General features: G+C 42.8%; 1 protein-coding gene across 5 annotated transcripts in view; it reads left to right on the forward strand.

Annotated features, from left to right (window-relative positions):
- Lactb2 (lactamase beta 2) overlaps nt 1-15,646 on the forward strand; it is a 36,435-nt gene that overhangs the window by 2,015 nt on the left and 18,774 nt on the right. For 2 of the 5 annotated variants that reach the window (XM_021663466.2, XM_021663464.2), the window contains exons 2-3: nt 7,733-7,896; nt 10,791-10,917. In XM_021663466.2, the coding sequence (XP_021519141.1) occupies nt 7,733-7,896; nt 10,791-10,917 (291 nt within the window). Of the gene's footprint in view, nt 1-3,258; nt 3,460-7,268; nt 7,356-7,732; nt 7,897-10,790; nt 10,918-15,646 lie in introns of those variants that run through there. The other 3 variants (XM_060385838.1, XM_060385839.1, XM_021663465.2) reach the window with 3 other exon arrangements.

The raw sequence follows: 15,646 nt of genomic DNA on the forward strand, positions 1-15,646 counted from the left end.
GTGACCAGCTGCCACTTCTGCCATAGCTAGAGTGGCTCTACCTCACACCGTCTCTTTCACAGCAGCCAGTGTCCTCAAACTGAACCAAAATAAATCCTTCCTTCATTGCTTTTTGTTGTGCTGTGTCACAGCAATGAAAAAAGTCATTTATACAGCACTCCTGTTTTTACACTACTGTTGAGAGGATCTTCCCTGCTTCCTTGGCTTCACATATCATCTGTTATATTAATAACACTCAAATTTAAAACAAAAGCCCAACTTTGATCAGGCTCATAGCTGGCTGCTTTCTTAACTCTTCCTGCATTATCAGTGCTTTTCAGACTGAACTCTGTCTCTCCTCTTAAAGTTACGTCCAGGCCCCCCGGAATTGCTGGCCCCTTTCTTGGTAAACAGAACCATCATTATTTGATCAAACAAAATGTCTGAACTGTTCCTAACATGTCTCTCCTCCTGACACACATCCGAACCATCTTGTAAATCTGTTTTTGACTAGTATCAGTCAGTTAAATTCTTGGATAAATGTCGGTGCTAGCCTCCTAACTGGTTTACTTGCCTCTACTTCTGTCCGTTCTCCCACTGTCTTGTTCCTCTTAAAAGGCTGTGTTTCCACCATGCTGGTCTTCCTGGTGTCCCAGAAGAGGCATAGTTCTCCATCCAGGGTTTGGTTTACACTTTCTTCTCTTTCTCCCACTTCACCTGACCAGCTTCATTTACTCTTTAGAGCTCATGTGAAATGTCATTTCCTCTCAGCAGCCATTGATTGCCAATAGCACTTTATCTTGGGGTGAGGCCTTGAGAGATTTCTTCCGTCCACGTTAGCATGTCAGCTGGTATTTGTCATTGTTCAGGTCTTGTTTAGGTGATCCTGTTGTTAAAATTTCCTGAGTGCAGCTTCCCTGTCATATAGAAAACAGTATCTTGCAGTAAACATCCTAGTTCTCTTGCTTTTACAACCCCCCACCACACACACACACACACACACACACTTCCGCCGTATCTTCTGAGCCTTTGTGTAGGGGTTGTATTATAGGTGTATACATGAGAGTTGGACGCTCCATGGTCAACTAACCTTTGCCTGCTTTAGAGTCATGGCTCTTTCCTAGCTGCGGGACTAACATGGTCTTTGTCTGTACAATGAATTTTATACTGCCTTCTTCATAGGAATAGTTTGAGGATTTACTAAAATCTAGATGAAAGCGTTTATTAAAAACATGATCTTATCATGAAGAAAGTGTATTACAAAGTTGGTTTTCACTTCTGCGGCCCTATAGTATGTTGACAACACTGGGCTCGTAGTAGGTGGTCAAGAACTATCAAAGATTTTGGTTGAGCGACAACAAGTGGACACAGAGCAGGTAGGAGCTATCGTAGTATTGATAAAATCTTATTAATTTAAATCCCTAAAGCAATTGATTCTACTCATTCAGCTGAGTTTGTCTCTGTTCATATAACATATTATGTGTCAGTTCCAGGCACTGAGTTCTGGTGACTAAATCATCCCTCTAGACCCCTGCAAATCCATCTTCACTGTAGACCTCTGCAGATCCATCTTCACTGTAGACCTCTGTAGACCCATCTTCACTGTTCTCATGAACAGTGTATGATGAATACAACTTGTATTTACAAAGCGACCTCCTGAGATAGGGCTATTGTCTGTGATTGTAGATAATGAATTGACCAACACACACAAAGATGACTGATCATCACAGTAACTATTCACAAACATTACACACTGAATGACCAGAACTAGTTTTCTAGTCTAGACCTGATGTTTTATTTATGCCATAAGGAACAGTCTTCAAGTGCTAGCCAAAGCAGCGCTCTCCTCCAGAGGAGCCGTGAGTAGCTCTGAGACCATCAATGGACCTTGTGTCGGCCCAAAAGACCGGGGATAAGTCACTTAGCCTGTCTCACGCCTAATTTCTTTTCCTACAAAATTTTATGATAAGCTTCCTGGAGTTGAAATGAAGAGTAAAATATAATAACCATGCAGGCCAGGTGGTTTAAGTGTCAAATGCTATCTGTATGACATTTTCCCCCTTAATACTTGCTCAAACTCATTTTTTTTTCCCCAGTTTTGTAACACCTGGATACTGCTTCATTCTGAGCAGGTTGTGTTTGTTCCAGGACTTGCATAAGTGCTGTTAGCTTCAATCCAAGTGCCTTCCTTTGCCATTTCCAATTTTATTAGACCAGAAGTGGTCAGTTAGGCTACCAAAACCAAACAAACAAATGAACAGATTGGAAGGCCTGGGAACCTCAGTTGCCAGAGGCTGTTTTCAGTCAGGCTTTGATGTGCAAGCAGGCTAAGCAGGCAATCCAGAAGATCTATTTCCCGTGTTACTAGGGTTTAAGTAAACCTGCTTATTAACCCTGGTAATTGGGCATAACTTTTTATCACCATGACATACGCTTTAAACTAAAAATTTAAATTCAGTGTTAGATTGTTAGGTGTCTCCAAGCTGCTGCTTAGGAGGAGGACAAGGCAGTGATTTAAATATAAGAAAGTACCTTTGTGTCTTAGAAGTTTAGAATTTTATAGTATGCCCTCCCCCCTCAGGTTTTTTGAGTCAGGGTTATCTCTGTAGTCCTGGCTGTCTTGGTCTCACTTTGTAGACCAGGCTAGCCTCAAACTCACAGAGATCCACCTGCTTCTGCCTCCCCAAGTGCTGGAATCACAGGCCACTGTGCCTGCCTGAAAGTTTATAGTGTTCTTGACAAAAGGCATGGAAGGATTCTTTTTAAGGACCTTACGGAGTTAAAGAGCAGTAAGAATTTGTAATGAACATTTAAAACAAAAACAAACAAACAAACAAAAAACACAGAGACAGCCAAAAATCTAGGATCATGGACTAGGGAATGTTTCATAGTACAGTTTTGTGTTTCCATTTCAGTGTGCCTAAACATACAGACGGTCAAGCATTTCACAATTCCAAATGTCGAAATAAATCAATGAACTCCTGCAGCCAAACGAACAAGCTTCTTGCCCTCATGGGGCTCATATTTGTAAAGTGGTAAAGGGTGTGCAGATGGCAATAAGTAAATTAATGCATCAGTATATGTTACATAAATAATTGTGGGGGGGGGAGCAAAGAAAGGTGTCCAGGAATGCCATCCAGGAATGCCATCCAAATTCACTGCAACCCAAATCAAACTCCCCTCTGAATTGCTCCCTCCAGTGTCTGCTGTCTTTAGTGCTCTACCCAGCACTCCAGCTAGTGAGGTCTCAGAATGACTGAGCTTTTTCTCTTTCTGCAGGTCCTGTTACTTACACCTTCTATGTTCTTAATGCCATTTCGGGCCCTATGTAGGACCTTACGCTCCCCTGAGCCAGCGTGCCCATATGCAGAAGAGTTTACAGTGTCTTCCAGAAGTCTGTCCACCAGTAAAGATTCACCGTAAGGTCGCTGTCCTCCTCCCCAACACTGAATTTTTTATCACAGTCGTGAAGTTAGTTGTGTGAGTGTACGTGCATGTTTTATTTGTATGTATATTATGTGTGTGTGTAAACACATACACCAGCACGTGCATGTGGGGGTCATAGGACAACGTAAAGGAGTCACTCTTCCTCCCACCATGTGGGCCCCAAGGACGGAACTGAACCTGTCAGGCTCAGTTGCACGCGCCTTTACCAGTCAAACCATCTTGCTCGCCCGAGAGGTCCATTTTTTTTTTTAATTATAAATTATGAATATAATCTCCTCAAACATAATTTTTTACGAAAACTTCCAAAATCCTTTTAGCTTGTAAGATAACCACAATGTAGTATGGTTCGTAGAAGTCACTCCCCTGTACAGGAGCACCCTGAACTTCCTGCTCCTACCTTTCCGGCTCCCTGTGCGGGTACAAGAGGAGCTGTTTGCATCGGCTGGAGAGATTAGAAACAAACCCAGCAAACATAATATAACCACTCATTTCTTTGTATCATTTTAGGGGGTGTGTGTGTATGTCGTGTATGCTCCCGTGGGTGTGTGCACATGTACACGCAAGTGTGTAAGCGGGGCAGGGCGCGGCAGGGCTAGAGATCAATGGCGGGTGTATTCCTCTATCGCTTTCTAACTTGTTTTTTAAGACTTGGCCTCTTAAAACCTGGAACCCACCTTCTTGGCTTCACTGACTAGCCAGAGAGGCCTGTCATCCACCTGTCTCCCGGCTGGCCAGTGAGCCCTAGGATCTGAGGTTCCTCCCGCCTCTCTCCTGTGGACCTCCCACCCACCCCTACATCCATCCCTCTGCCCTCCTCCCCCTCTCCCTCCTTTCCTTCTCCTAGCACTTGGGGTACAAGCCCGAGCCACCATGTGCCTGCCTTTTTTGGGGGGTGGAGGGGGAATTCTGGAGATCCTAATTTAGGTTCTCATACTTGAAAAACAAGTGCATGACCCTCTGAATCTTCCACCATCTCCCTGTGTACTCCAGTTTAATGCCTGAGAAAATACTTTCTGCTAGATATTATGTTCTTAGTTTTCAGTCCTACACAGCTACCCGTCATTAGAAAGTAAGCAGGCTTGTTTATATTCCTGCAAGAATTGATGGCATGGCATCAATTGTGGGTAAGCTGTAAACAGAGGTGAAGACTGAATGGATCGTGCTTATCAAGGCTAATCTTCCTCAGCCCAAATCAGTGGGGAGTTGCTACTATGAAATACCAAGAGTTTAAAAGTTCATGGCCAGGTGGTGGTGGCACATGGCTTTAATCCCAGCACCTAGGAGGCGGGGGCAGGTGAATCTCAGAGCCCGAGGCCAGCCTGATCTACAGAGTGAGTTCCAGGACAGCCAGGGCTACACAGAGAAACCCTGTCTCAAAAAAGCAAACAAAACAACAAAAATATGTTTGTGAACTGGATCTTAAAAATAGTATCCTAATTCATTTCAGAAAACAGAAAAGTCAGTCCTTCAACTGCTGCGGAAAGCAAACAAAATAAGATAATCATAGGCCAGTAATACAAAACCTATACACCAAATTATCAGTGTGTCTTAAGTACAGAAATAAACTGGCTCATATTTTTCCCACATGGTTTCCTATAGGCCCTTTTCCTATGTAAGGGCACAATGTAATATTTTAATGTTAAGCCAGGCAGTGGTGGTGCACGCCTTTAATCCTAATTTCAGAGGCAGAGGCTAGCCTGGTCTACAGAGTGAGTTCCGGTGCAGCCAAGACTACACAGAGAAACCCCATCTTTAAAGAAACAAAGATTTTACTGTTAGGCGATTAGTGTGGCGGTTTCTTTGCATTGCTTTTGTTCCTTATTGTACCTTGATATTACTCATCCCCCATTTTAAATCCATCCCTTCTCTTGCCTCCTTGATGGTCTCTTTCTCTTCTCACATAGTTCCTTTCCACCTTATTGTCATATATGTACATCTGGGTGGGGGTTGGGGGTTGTCTTTCCCCAGTTAGTTGGTCTTGCTCACCCCTTCTTCCATTACCTCTTCCTCCCCATCCTCTTCTTCCTCACCTCTAGATACTTCCCCGTCTACTTTCATGACCTATTAAATAAATACTTATTTATTGAAATCTAGATCCCACATTAGAAAACATTTATCATATGATTTTGATGTCGGGGTAATAGTGGCTCTGTGGGGTGAGTTTGGTGGCTCTCAGTTTGAGTATAGATGTTAAGCTTTAAAAGCTTAGTAGAAGTCTGCTAGTATATATGTCTATGGCTACGCCAAAATTTCTTTATTATGGATGTGTGTAGGAATGTATCTATTTCTTCTAGATTATCCACTGTTTTTTTTGTTTGGGTTTGGTTTTTTGGTTTTGGTTTGGTTTGTTGTCTTGTTTCGTGAAAGTTTCAAAGATTTCTGACAATCCATTGGATTCTGTTCTATTCCTGACATTTATTATTTTCTGTACTTTTATAACTGAAGCTCCTTCCTCTGCGTTTAGGATTCCTTTGTGTGTTTTCTGCAGAGCTAGCGCGGCGCTCACAAACTTCCTTAGTTTATGGAGGTTGTTCCTTGGCTGCTTATTATAATTGCTTTGTTTTATTTTGATATGTGATGGAATTGATGCATTGTTGCTTCTTTTCGTAAATGGGGTGTGCAGTAGTGGCAAATTTTCCACTTCCCATGGAAGAGCAATGAAAGGGGTCCTTCATCTCAAACTAGAGTGAAGGAGGCAGCAGTGACCAGAAGTTCCTTGGAGAGTCTGCTGGTCACATGGAGATTTCCAGCCTGGTTTCCTCTTTTGTTTGTAGCCCAAGAGCCAGGGAAGAGGGTTCTTAATTCCATGCTCTTAAGCTGGAGCCTGTTATTTCCCATATAAAGCTAACGTTAAGTAATTTCTGGACGTCTCTATTTTCCTACTGTTTACTGTGGCCCTCTCCTGCCTTTCCACAGTTTGCATCTCACTCTTCAGTATTGGATTGGGTGTTTCCTTTCAGATTTGTGGGGACACAGCAGAGTGCAGTTTGTCCCTGTTTGGCCATAATCCTTCTATCAGAAGATCACATTTTTGTAGCTTCTGCTGCTACTTCTTTTCTTCTTCCTTCTTCTTCCTGTGATTATTACATTTCTCCCTTTCCTTCCCTCCCCCAAATCTTTCCATGTACCCGTCTTCACTCTCCTTCAAATTCATGGCCTCTTTTCTCACTAATAGTATACACACACATATATTCCTAAATAAAACCTATTGACTTTGTATAATATACTTATATGCATGTTTTCAGACTGCTTGGCACTGGACATCCAACTAACATTTTCTCCCATGGGAAAGACCACCTCTCCCGTTCACAGTTTTCTTCACTTCCTATCGTTGTTAAGTTAGGTTGAGGCCTCGTGGGTTTTTCTCCATCCAGTTTCTTATCTGTTGGTGTCATCACCTACATCTGGGTTCTTATGTGGATAAGACTTCATGGCTGTACCTTCTGACGTTGCTAGGAGATACAATCTCAGAGCAAACTCCCAGGTCCTCTGGCTCTTACCATCTTTCTGCTCCCTCTTCCATAGTGTTCCCTGAGCCTTAGCTGTGGGGGTGTTTTGTAGATGTTTCCATTAGGACTGGGCTCCACAATTCTGTGTTTTGGTTGGTTGTATGTTTTTGTACTGGCTCCCATCTGTTGCAAATAGAAGTTTCCTTGATGAAGGGTGTTTGTCTGTGGGTATAAACCTGTTCAACCAGAGGGATAGCAGGCGTGGAACTGGAAACCTAGCTAATGTCCCCATGCTAGAGAAGCCATGGTCATTGGAGGAGACTCTACAGCCACTAATTTACTAAACCAGCATAAACCTAACAACAAACTGTAAACATGTCGTTTCACCCACAGATAGGACTGCATTTCTTTAAAGATGCTGTTAAATCAAATCCTGTGAGACACTTGAGGAATTAGTTACCCATCTGGAATGCAGACTACGTAAGAGCACATATTCTGCTATCAGAAAACCTGAGTTTGAATGCTGTTTCTACCATTTTATTGCAAAGTAACACTGGGCAAGTTATTTAACTTCTGAACATAATGATGAAATGCCTGCCTTAGGAATACATTTCAAATGGTGCTGTGTTTACTTTAATTGCTAGGCTTGCTCGAGATCCCTGCTGACAGCCCTAGTTCACATTTACATTTAGCTATAATTTCTTTCTAAGAACTTCCTTACAGTAAGATTGCTTTAAACTGAAGTATTATGTTAAAAGCAACTTATATTTTCTTGGATTTAAACAAGTTATCTGCGTGAAAAATATTCCAATGTGAGCCCCAGGTTGCAGCTCAGACTGTCTTCATGTCCTTTGTAGGAGAATCCTCATTGACACTGGGGAGCCATCAGTTCCAGAATATATCAGCTGTCTAAAGCAAGCGTTGGTTGAATTTGGCACAGCGATCCAGGAAATCCTGGTGACTCACTGGCATCACGACCACTCCGGGGGGATAATGGATATTTGTCAAAACATCAGCAATGGTAAGCAGAAAACATGATGCTCCCTGAGGAAGACTGGGCCTGACACATAACTTATCACTGAAACTCTCAACTATGTTGATATTTCTTTTATTTTGGTTTGTTTTGTTTTGTTTCTGAGACATGGTTTTCCTGTGTAACAGCCCTGCCTGGGCTCGGACTCACAGGGATCCCCCTGCCTGGGCCTCCCCAGCGCTGGAATAAAAGGCATGTACCACCACAAACAGCCTTTTTTTTTCTTCTTTTTCTTCTTCTTTTAAATACAACTTGAATACTGTCAATTTTAACAGAGGTGGCATAGGTCCTTTCAAATCCTTTCCCTCTTCTTTTGGCCAGGGGTCAAGCTCTGTGACAACTACAGCTTCAAACTTTAACAACTGTTAAGGATCATTGTTTGTCTGACAGCACACTAAACGTTTCCTGTGGGTACCGTGAGGTCCTTGCTGTTAACTGTCTGTTCCCAAGCAGATTACCCGAGGCCTTACATAATTTTAAAACAGCTGCTAAGATATAGGAAATCCAAGCAACGAATTGGTATATTGATAACTTTCTCCCCCTGAAACCTATCAGTGTGGACATCTTACCTGTTCTCTCACTTCCTTTATCCTACCGATCAACATCCTAAGTGGAGACATCCATTAGATAAATGTTCAATACCCACTGTGTGCCAGATACTATGCTTGGCCCAAAATGACAGCAGTGAACACAGGAGAGGGCGCTCTCAGGTGCTTTCATTCTGCAGACTGAACATCCCTAAGCCAAACTACACCAACCAGCTGCCACGGTTGGGAAGTTCCCCACTGAACCCCATGTGACAACAGACAAAATACAACACCCTGAAAGTATTGGATAAAATTACCTTCGGGATATCTCTAGAGAAAAATAGTTACAGGTTCCATACAAAAAAAGCAAGTATTTGTATAATTACCACTCAGCTGATATAAAGAAAGTAGAAGAGAAATTTGGCACAATCTTTTATAGCTACTAAAATTTTAGTGCTCTTTGAGAAAGATCTTGTTGTCTGCCCTTCTGGGCCTTACAGAAGCCACGAAAGCTGTGTGCAGACTTAGGTTGGCATTGAAATGGTTCCGAGATGCTTTGCCTCATCATTCCTTTAATGTTCCACATAAATTCTTCGCTAAATCCCCAGTCACTACCTTCTCAGGCCCTTCAGTCGCCCTGCTTCATATTGTTTTACTGTCTAGCTTCTGGTAGGACAAATATGGTTCAAGTAGTTTTTAGCGCTGGCTACGTGTGTGTGTGTGTGTGTGTGTGTGTGCGTGTATTAGCTGCATGTATTTTATAGGCTATACTAAAATTTATAAATACCATTTGGCAAGACAGAGTAAATTTAAAGCAACTAATGATGGATTTTTTTTTTTTTCCCAAAAACAAGCAGTTTAGGGCTGGAGATTTGGCTCAGTGGTTAAGAGTTTATCCTGCCTTCCAGAGGACCTGAGTTCGCTTCCCAGTACCCATGTCAGGCTGCTCACAGCCACCTGTAACTCCAGATCCAGGGGATCAGATGCTGTCTTCTGGCTCCTGAGCACACATGTGACACACCTTCACATAAACACAGGAGAGTGTGTCACACACTCACACATATACACAGAAATAAAAACAAAACAGTCGCCTGGTGTGGTGGCACATGTTTTTAATCCCAGTACTAGGGAGGCAAAGGTAGGCAGATCTCTGAGTTCAAGGACAGCCTGGCTACAGAGCAAGTTCAGCCAAGGCTACACAGAGAAATTCTGTCTCAAGAAAAAGAAAAAAAAAAAACCAGTCAGTACAAGATGTAAATGTCGTTTCTCCCTCTGTCCCCAGCAGCACCCTAGCCTTTGTTACCTCCTGATGGACTGCTGTAGCTTCCAACTTCTATTTGATTCCCCTGCACCGCCCATCAACCTTTAAAAACTGCCATATTGCCCCTCCATCAATGCTGTCACAGATCTTACTGAGAACCATCTAGTGGCCACAGTGGCCAAGTTCACCTTACCTAGACAACTTTTCTCCCCTCTCCCCAGACGGTACTTTCCATTAGCCAAGATGGTAGCATCGTCACACCAACAGCACACACACTCTCACTTCCGTACCTCTCCGAATGCTGCTCTTCCCTCTACCAGTTTTCTCCTGTAGCTTCCCCAACCCACGTATCCTCCTGTAACTCATATCTCAAGCTCTGTCCCGTTGCTCGATCCATTCTCAAAAGCACACTCTTTGTCTGCACTCCTGTTGCTTTCCTCTGCTGAGCTGCCTCTTCAGCATTCCAGAAGGAGTATTCACTATAGGTCTTTCATTCCATCTGAAAGTTTCATTTCCCCAACTAGGTCATATTTTAAGTGCTTTTTATTTGCTATACGTACAGACTGTCCTGGTTAAATGGTTGACACTGTTGCTTGGTAAAATGTTGGGTTTTTCTATCATTGAGGAGTTATGTGTGTAAAATTCCACATTTAGAGTCTCTGGGGCCCTTTCAGCTGTAACAGCACAAACGGTTTTATTATTAACTACGGCCATGAGTCCTTCACTGTTAAGTGGGCACCCAGATAGAGAGAGGTGCTGGCCTTCCATCAGACCGTCTCCCCATCACCTCCCTGCTCTCAGAAGCTAGCTGAGATTATGAAGAACTACTCTGAAATTTTTACATAGACCAGAAAGGAGTAGAAAATCACCGAGGCTTTTATGTGCCCTAAAGGGACAGGGGAGAATAAAATGCTCTGGGAATATGTGAACTAGTGTTCTCTCACAGACATGGTGCTTTAATTCTTCTAGTCTTCCTGTTGTCCTGATGCTAGCGTTCTGTGCAGCCGGTAGTGAGTGTTAGCTCTGTGAAGGCTGACCTCTAAAAAGCTGAATCACTTGGGCGTGGCATAATATATTTACATGTGTCATACTAGACACTGCCTACTGCGTTAAGAAACTTCGACGGAATCCTCAGAGAGAAGAAACCATAGGAAACGGTCAACAGCAGTATGTTTACATAGAAAACGGAGAACTGATTAAGACTGAGGGAGCCACTCTCAGGTAAGTAAATGTCCGGGGGAAAGGAGAGAGATGCCTGTGTGTGTGTTAAAAGGAAGGATGAAGGCAGAGTGGGGTATGTCTACCTCTGTGTGTGAAGAAGCGTGAATGCAGAAAAATCTTACACACTTAGTGTTCTCACAAAGGAGAATGGGCTTGCTTGCAAAACCAGAAAAGAAGGTGTGTTACTCTGTCTCCTTCTTCTGTTGCTCTTGGTGGTCTTTAAATTGATACCACTGTTCCGCACAAATACAAATAGAAAAGACTAGGTCCAGGCATGACTGCTCATAGAACTAGGAGGCTGAATCAGGAATATTGCCATGATTCAAGGCCAGTTGGCCCTACCTAATAAGTTCAGGTCAGCTTGGCTACAGCGGGAGACCCTGTCTCGAAAAGCAAATTTATTTATTGTAAAAGTTAACATTTCCCCCTTGGGTGATTCAAAAATCTCTCTAAATCTCAGTGGAGGGTCTTCCCAATGTTCTCACTTTGAGAAAGAGACTTTGAAGAAAGATGAATACTTTGGGGTTGACCTGTTTCAAGGATAAAGTATTTCCAACTCAGATATTTTGAAAGCAAGCTAATGATAGTCTCTGTCTCCTAGAGTCTGTTCTTGCCTTCAGATCTCTGACTGTCCACTGTACTCCATTCCTGGGATTTAATTCAGGATTGGTTTTAACCTTTTCACTGTTTCTCACCTTTACCATCTTCCCTGACCCTTCATCAGACTGGGTGAGATTTTGCCTCAGAAGTGTTGGTCACAGACAGCAAGATGCTCAGTGGATAAAAAGATTTTCTGCCAAGCTTAATGAGCTCTTCAGATCTACATGCTAGGAGAGAACTGACTCCCACAAATTGCCCTCCTACCCCCCACACACCATGTTCCCACCCAACCCCCACATATAAATAAATTAAAATGTAATTAAATGAAATGCTAATATTGCCCCCTCTTCCTGTCTACTGCTGTTACTTCCTCCCCAACCTCCATCTCCAGGCTTTTCCCTTTCTGGGCTCCCCTCATTCCCCCTTCACTTGAACCCTTGATGATTCCCACAGGCTACAAGAAAATGTTGACTGCCTTTCTGTTCCCTGGGCCAGCCCCAAACAGCATCTGGTAATCCCGTGACCCTTCTCACAAACTATGTGTGTAACTACCCGTGGGTACATTACAGGCTCACACCTTTGTTAACGTCTTCCCTTTTCCTGGGCATTGCTCCTTTCCTCAGACTTTTCTCCCTGCTAAACTGTTGTCTGTCCAGGTCACAAGTTTCTTTGAATATCCTTCCTGAGCAGAATCAATTGCCCCCTCCCCAAGCTGTCATAGAATTCTTGTTGCTTCATTCAAGCATTTATTAATTGTGTGATAGTGTCTGTGTGTGAGAGTAGATGTCTTCTCAGCTTTGACAATCGACAGTAGTCATTTATACCACTTGCCATAGCAAGCTAGCTTAGAAATATAATAGTTCAAGTCTTAAAAAAGTTTCTCAGTCACATTAAGTCCAAAAACATTCCTGATTTGTGAGTGGCCCTCAGGGTGTTCAGCAGGACAATGATGTGCTTTCTTGGCTCTTATGATTCCACACTCTTTGCACCTGGCTTTCAGGTTCCACTCACTCAGCTAGATACGGCAAATAGAAAAGACATAGAGAAGACATGATGTAGGCAGCTTCCTAGGCTAAGCCTTCTGTTGCATTAGCTATAGATTCAGTCACGTCCCACACAGGAACATACAGTTTGACTTCATACCCAAGAGAAAGAAGAAATAGGATTGGTAATCATCTTCTTACACAGGTATATACCAGGTTCACGTTTGCAGCCTCAGTCCCTAGCACATGGAAGGCACTGAGTATCCTAAGAGCAGCGTCTTTAAATACCCAAGTGGATGCACAGGTGAATGTGAAGGGGAATATGAAACAATGAGTATCCACTGTACTCTTCCAAACCAGTGTCCGCTTTTCACCAAGGTGCCAGTCATTTTTAAATGACCGGTGTCATTTATATACCAGCTAATTCGTAGTACATTTCTTAAAATCACACACACACACACACACACACACACACACACACGAACTCAAAGATGGACTCAGTGGCATGATACTTGTCAAGTATCTAGGCCCTGGTTTTAATTCCTAGTGCAGCAGGAAAAAAAAAAAAAAAAAGAAAGAAACAAAGAAACAAACCAGAACAGATAGGTAGGTAATTGACTTTCTCATAACAACCATGGGAAATGAGCATTGTCCTTTTCTACTGCTTTGACAAAACAGTGTAACCAAGGCAAGTTATGAAAGAGAACGTGTACTTGGCTTTGTGGCTTCAGAGTGTCAGAGTTCATGATGGCAGAGCGAAGGCATGGTGGCAGGGACAGCTGAGAGCCTACATCCTGATCTGCAAGCAGGAAGCAGAACGGGCTCTACCAGCATGTCCTCAAAACAGAGATTTTTAGTGTTCTTTGTTTTCCAAAACAGGGTTTCTCTATGTAGCCTTGGCTGTCCTGGACTTGCTCTATAGACCAGGCTGGCCTTGAACTCACAGAGATCCACCTGTCTCTGCCTACTGAGTTCTGGTGTGCACTACCATGCGCAGCTGAAACTTTTAAAGCCTTCATAGTTTTAATATTTAACACTAAGGACTTAGTTAATTTTTATTTTTTGGCTAAAGGGGAACTCAAACTTAACATTCATTTCATTTTCTTAAATACTATTATTTAATAGCTAATTTGTCAAATGTCATACAAATTCTAGAGACATGAGCTTTTTGTTTTTCTCTACAGCTTCAATATCTTTCTGTACTTGTACAGTACTAAAAACACAATTAGACTTTGTTCAATGTGTTTCTTATTCTATTTGCTGACATACTTGTTATTGTTTTGTAACAATAGTGAGTTCAGTAATATAATAATCAAGATTCTCCAAAGACACAGAATAAAAGTTTGTTAGAATAAAATTTATTGGGCTGGAGAGATGCCTCAGAGGTTAAGAACACTGGCTGTTCTTCCAGAGGTTCTGAGTTCAATTCGCAGCAACCACATGGTGGCTCACTACCATCTATAATGAGATCTGGTGCCCTCTTCTGGCCTGCTTATACGCATGCAGGCAGAATACTGTAAAAATAATAAATAAATCTTTTTTAAAAAATGTATTTCAAAGTCAACAGTGGAGAGAGTCAAGAGAAGTCCCAAGTGAGAGTGACGGAATGAAGTTGATTGTAATCAGAGGAAAGCCAGTCCAGACTGGCCGGCAGTGGTTAGAAGATAGGAGACCAGGGGAAGGTCCTCCTGGAAGATGAAACTGAGGGGATTCCTGATCTAATGAGAAAGGGAAAGAAGCCAGGTGGTAGAGGTGGCACGCGTGCCTTTAATCCTAGCACTTGGGAGGCAGAAGCAGGCAGATCTCGGATTTTGAGGCGAGCCTGATCTACAAAGCGAGGTCCAGGACAGCCAAGGTTACATAAGAGAAATCTTGTCTTGAAAACCCAAAAAAAGGGAAGGGGAGGGAATGGAAGGAAAGAGAAGAAAAGCAGAAGAGGAAGGAGAGAAAGGGCTATTTCTTCAGTGTTTGTACCATTATAAGAATAGGTACTGTATGCAACTGAACCAGCCGGTAAACTGTGCTTTCTTGCCCTTCTCCTCTCCTGCAAGTTAGTGGGTGGTTTTCTGTGTATTTACCACTGATTCAACTCCAGGTACACAGGTCTTCCAGCGTCTGTAATGTTTCAGGGGTTCCCTCCATTACAGCTTCCAAGGAGCCGCCCCTCTTCTCCTGCCTCCTCCTGTGTGCTTCCTGTCTGGACTGCTCTTCCTGCAGGCCTCCATTGCTGTCAGCTGCACAGCTCCTTTCACTCTACCTGAGCTTCCCTTGCCTCTCCCCGGTGTTGCAGCTTCGATTTCCTGGAACCCCTGACTGTACTGTACCCCTTCTTTTTGAAACCTCATGTCCGATAGCTTCTAAAAATGGAGTGATTGTTGAGACCTTCCGTGTCTAAATGTGTCTTTTAAAGTGCAGCTCTAGGCTGGGGTGCCATGACATGCACAAGGCCTTAGGAAATTAAAATCTAACTTGATTTAAGATATGCTAGATGAGTTCTATGTTATAGGTAGATGGAAGTAAGAAGCTTTTGTTTTGTTGCTGGCCAGCAAGACGGCTACAGGCAATAATGTACTGTGTAGTTCCGAAGGCTAGAAGAAAGGATTTTGAAACTGTTTACCATAAATGATCATGTTTGTAGAAACAGATAGATTTAACTTTATCTAGACATTATACTGTATATACCCGTTTTAAAAAACTCCTCATGGCATGCTGTACATAAGTGCAGCTTTTATGTTTTGCATATCAGTTCACTTAATTAAAAAGGATTCTTTGAGGAGGGTTTTTTGTTTGCTTGCTTGCTTGATTTAGGTTTCTTGGTTGGTCACGGTGGCATGGACACCTGTCACCCCAGCACCTGAGATCTGAGGCAGGAGGGCCTTGATTTGGATGGCTGTTGAGGCTGCAGAGTTGGCAAAACAGAAAGACTGGGGGAAGGAGGGGCTTTGTTTATAGAGACAGATTGGAGTCTACATTAAAATTGTTTCACTCTGTAGCTAGCGTATCATTTTCTTCTACTTTCAGTGCTCTATTTGATAAGGCCCTTCTGCCTCCTGAACTCTCGTTTTCTCTTCTGTGCAGCATGGAGGGGTTGGGGGCAGGCTTCCTTCTCACCTACCCTTTCCCAAAATTTCACAGTTATGTGCGTT

This window comes from Meriones unguiculatus, chromosome 6, assembly GCF_030254825.1.
Source record: "Meriones unguiculatus strain TT.TT164.6M chromosome 6, Bangor_MerUng_6.1, whole genome shotgun sequence".
Taxonomy (NCBI): domain Eukaryota; kingdom Metazoa; phylum Chordata; class Mammalia; order Rodentia; family Muridae; genus Meriones; species Meriones unguiculatus.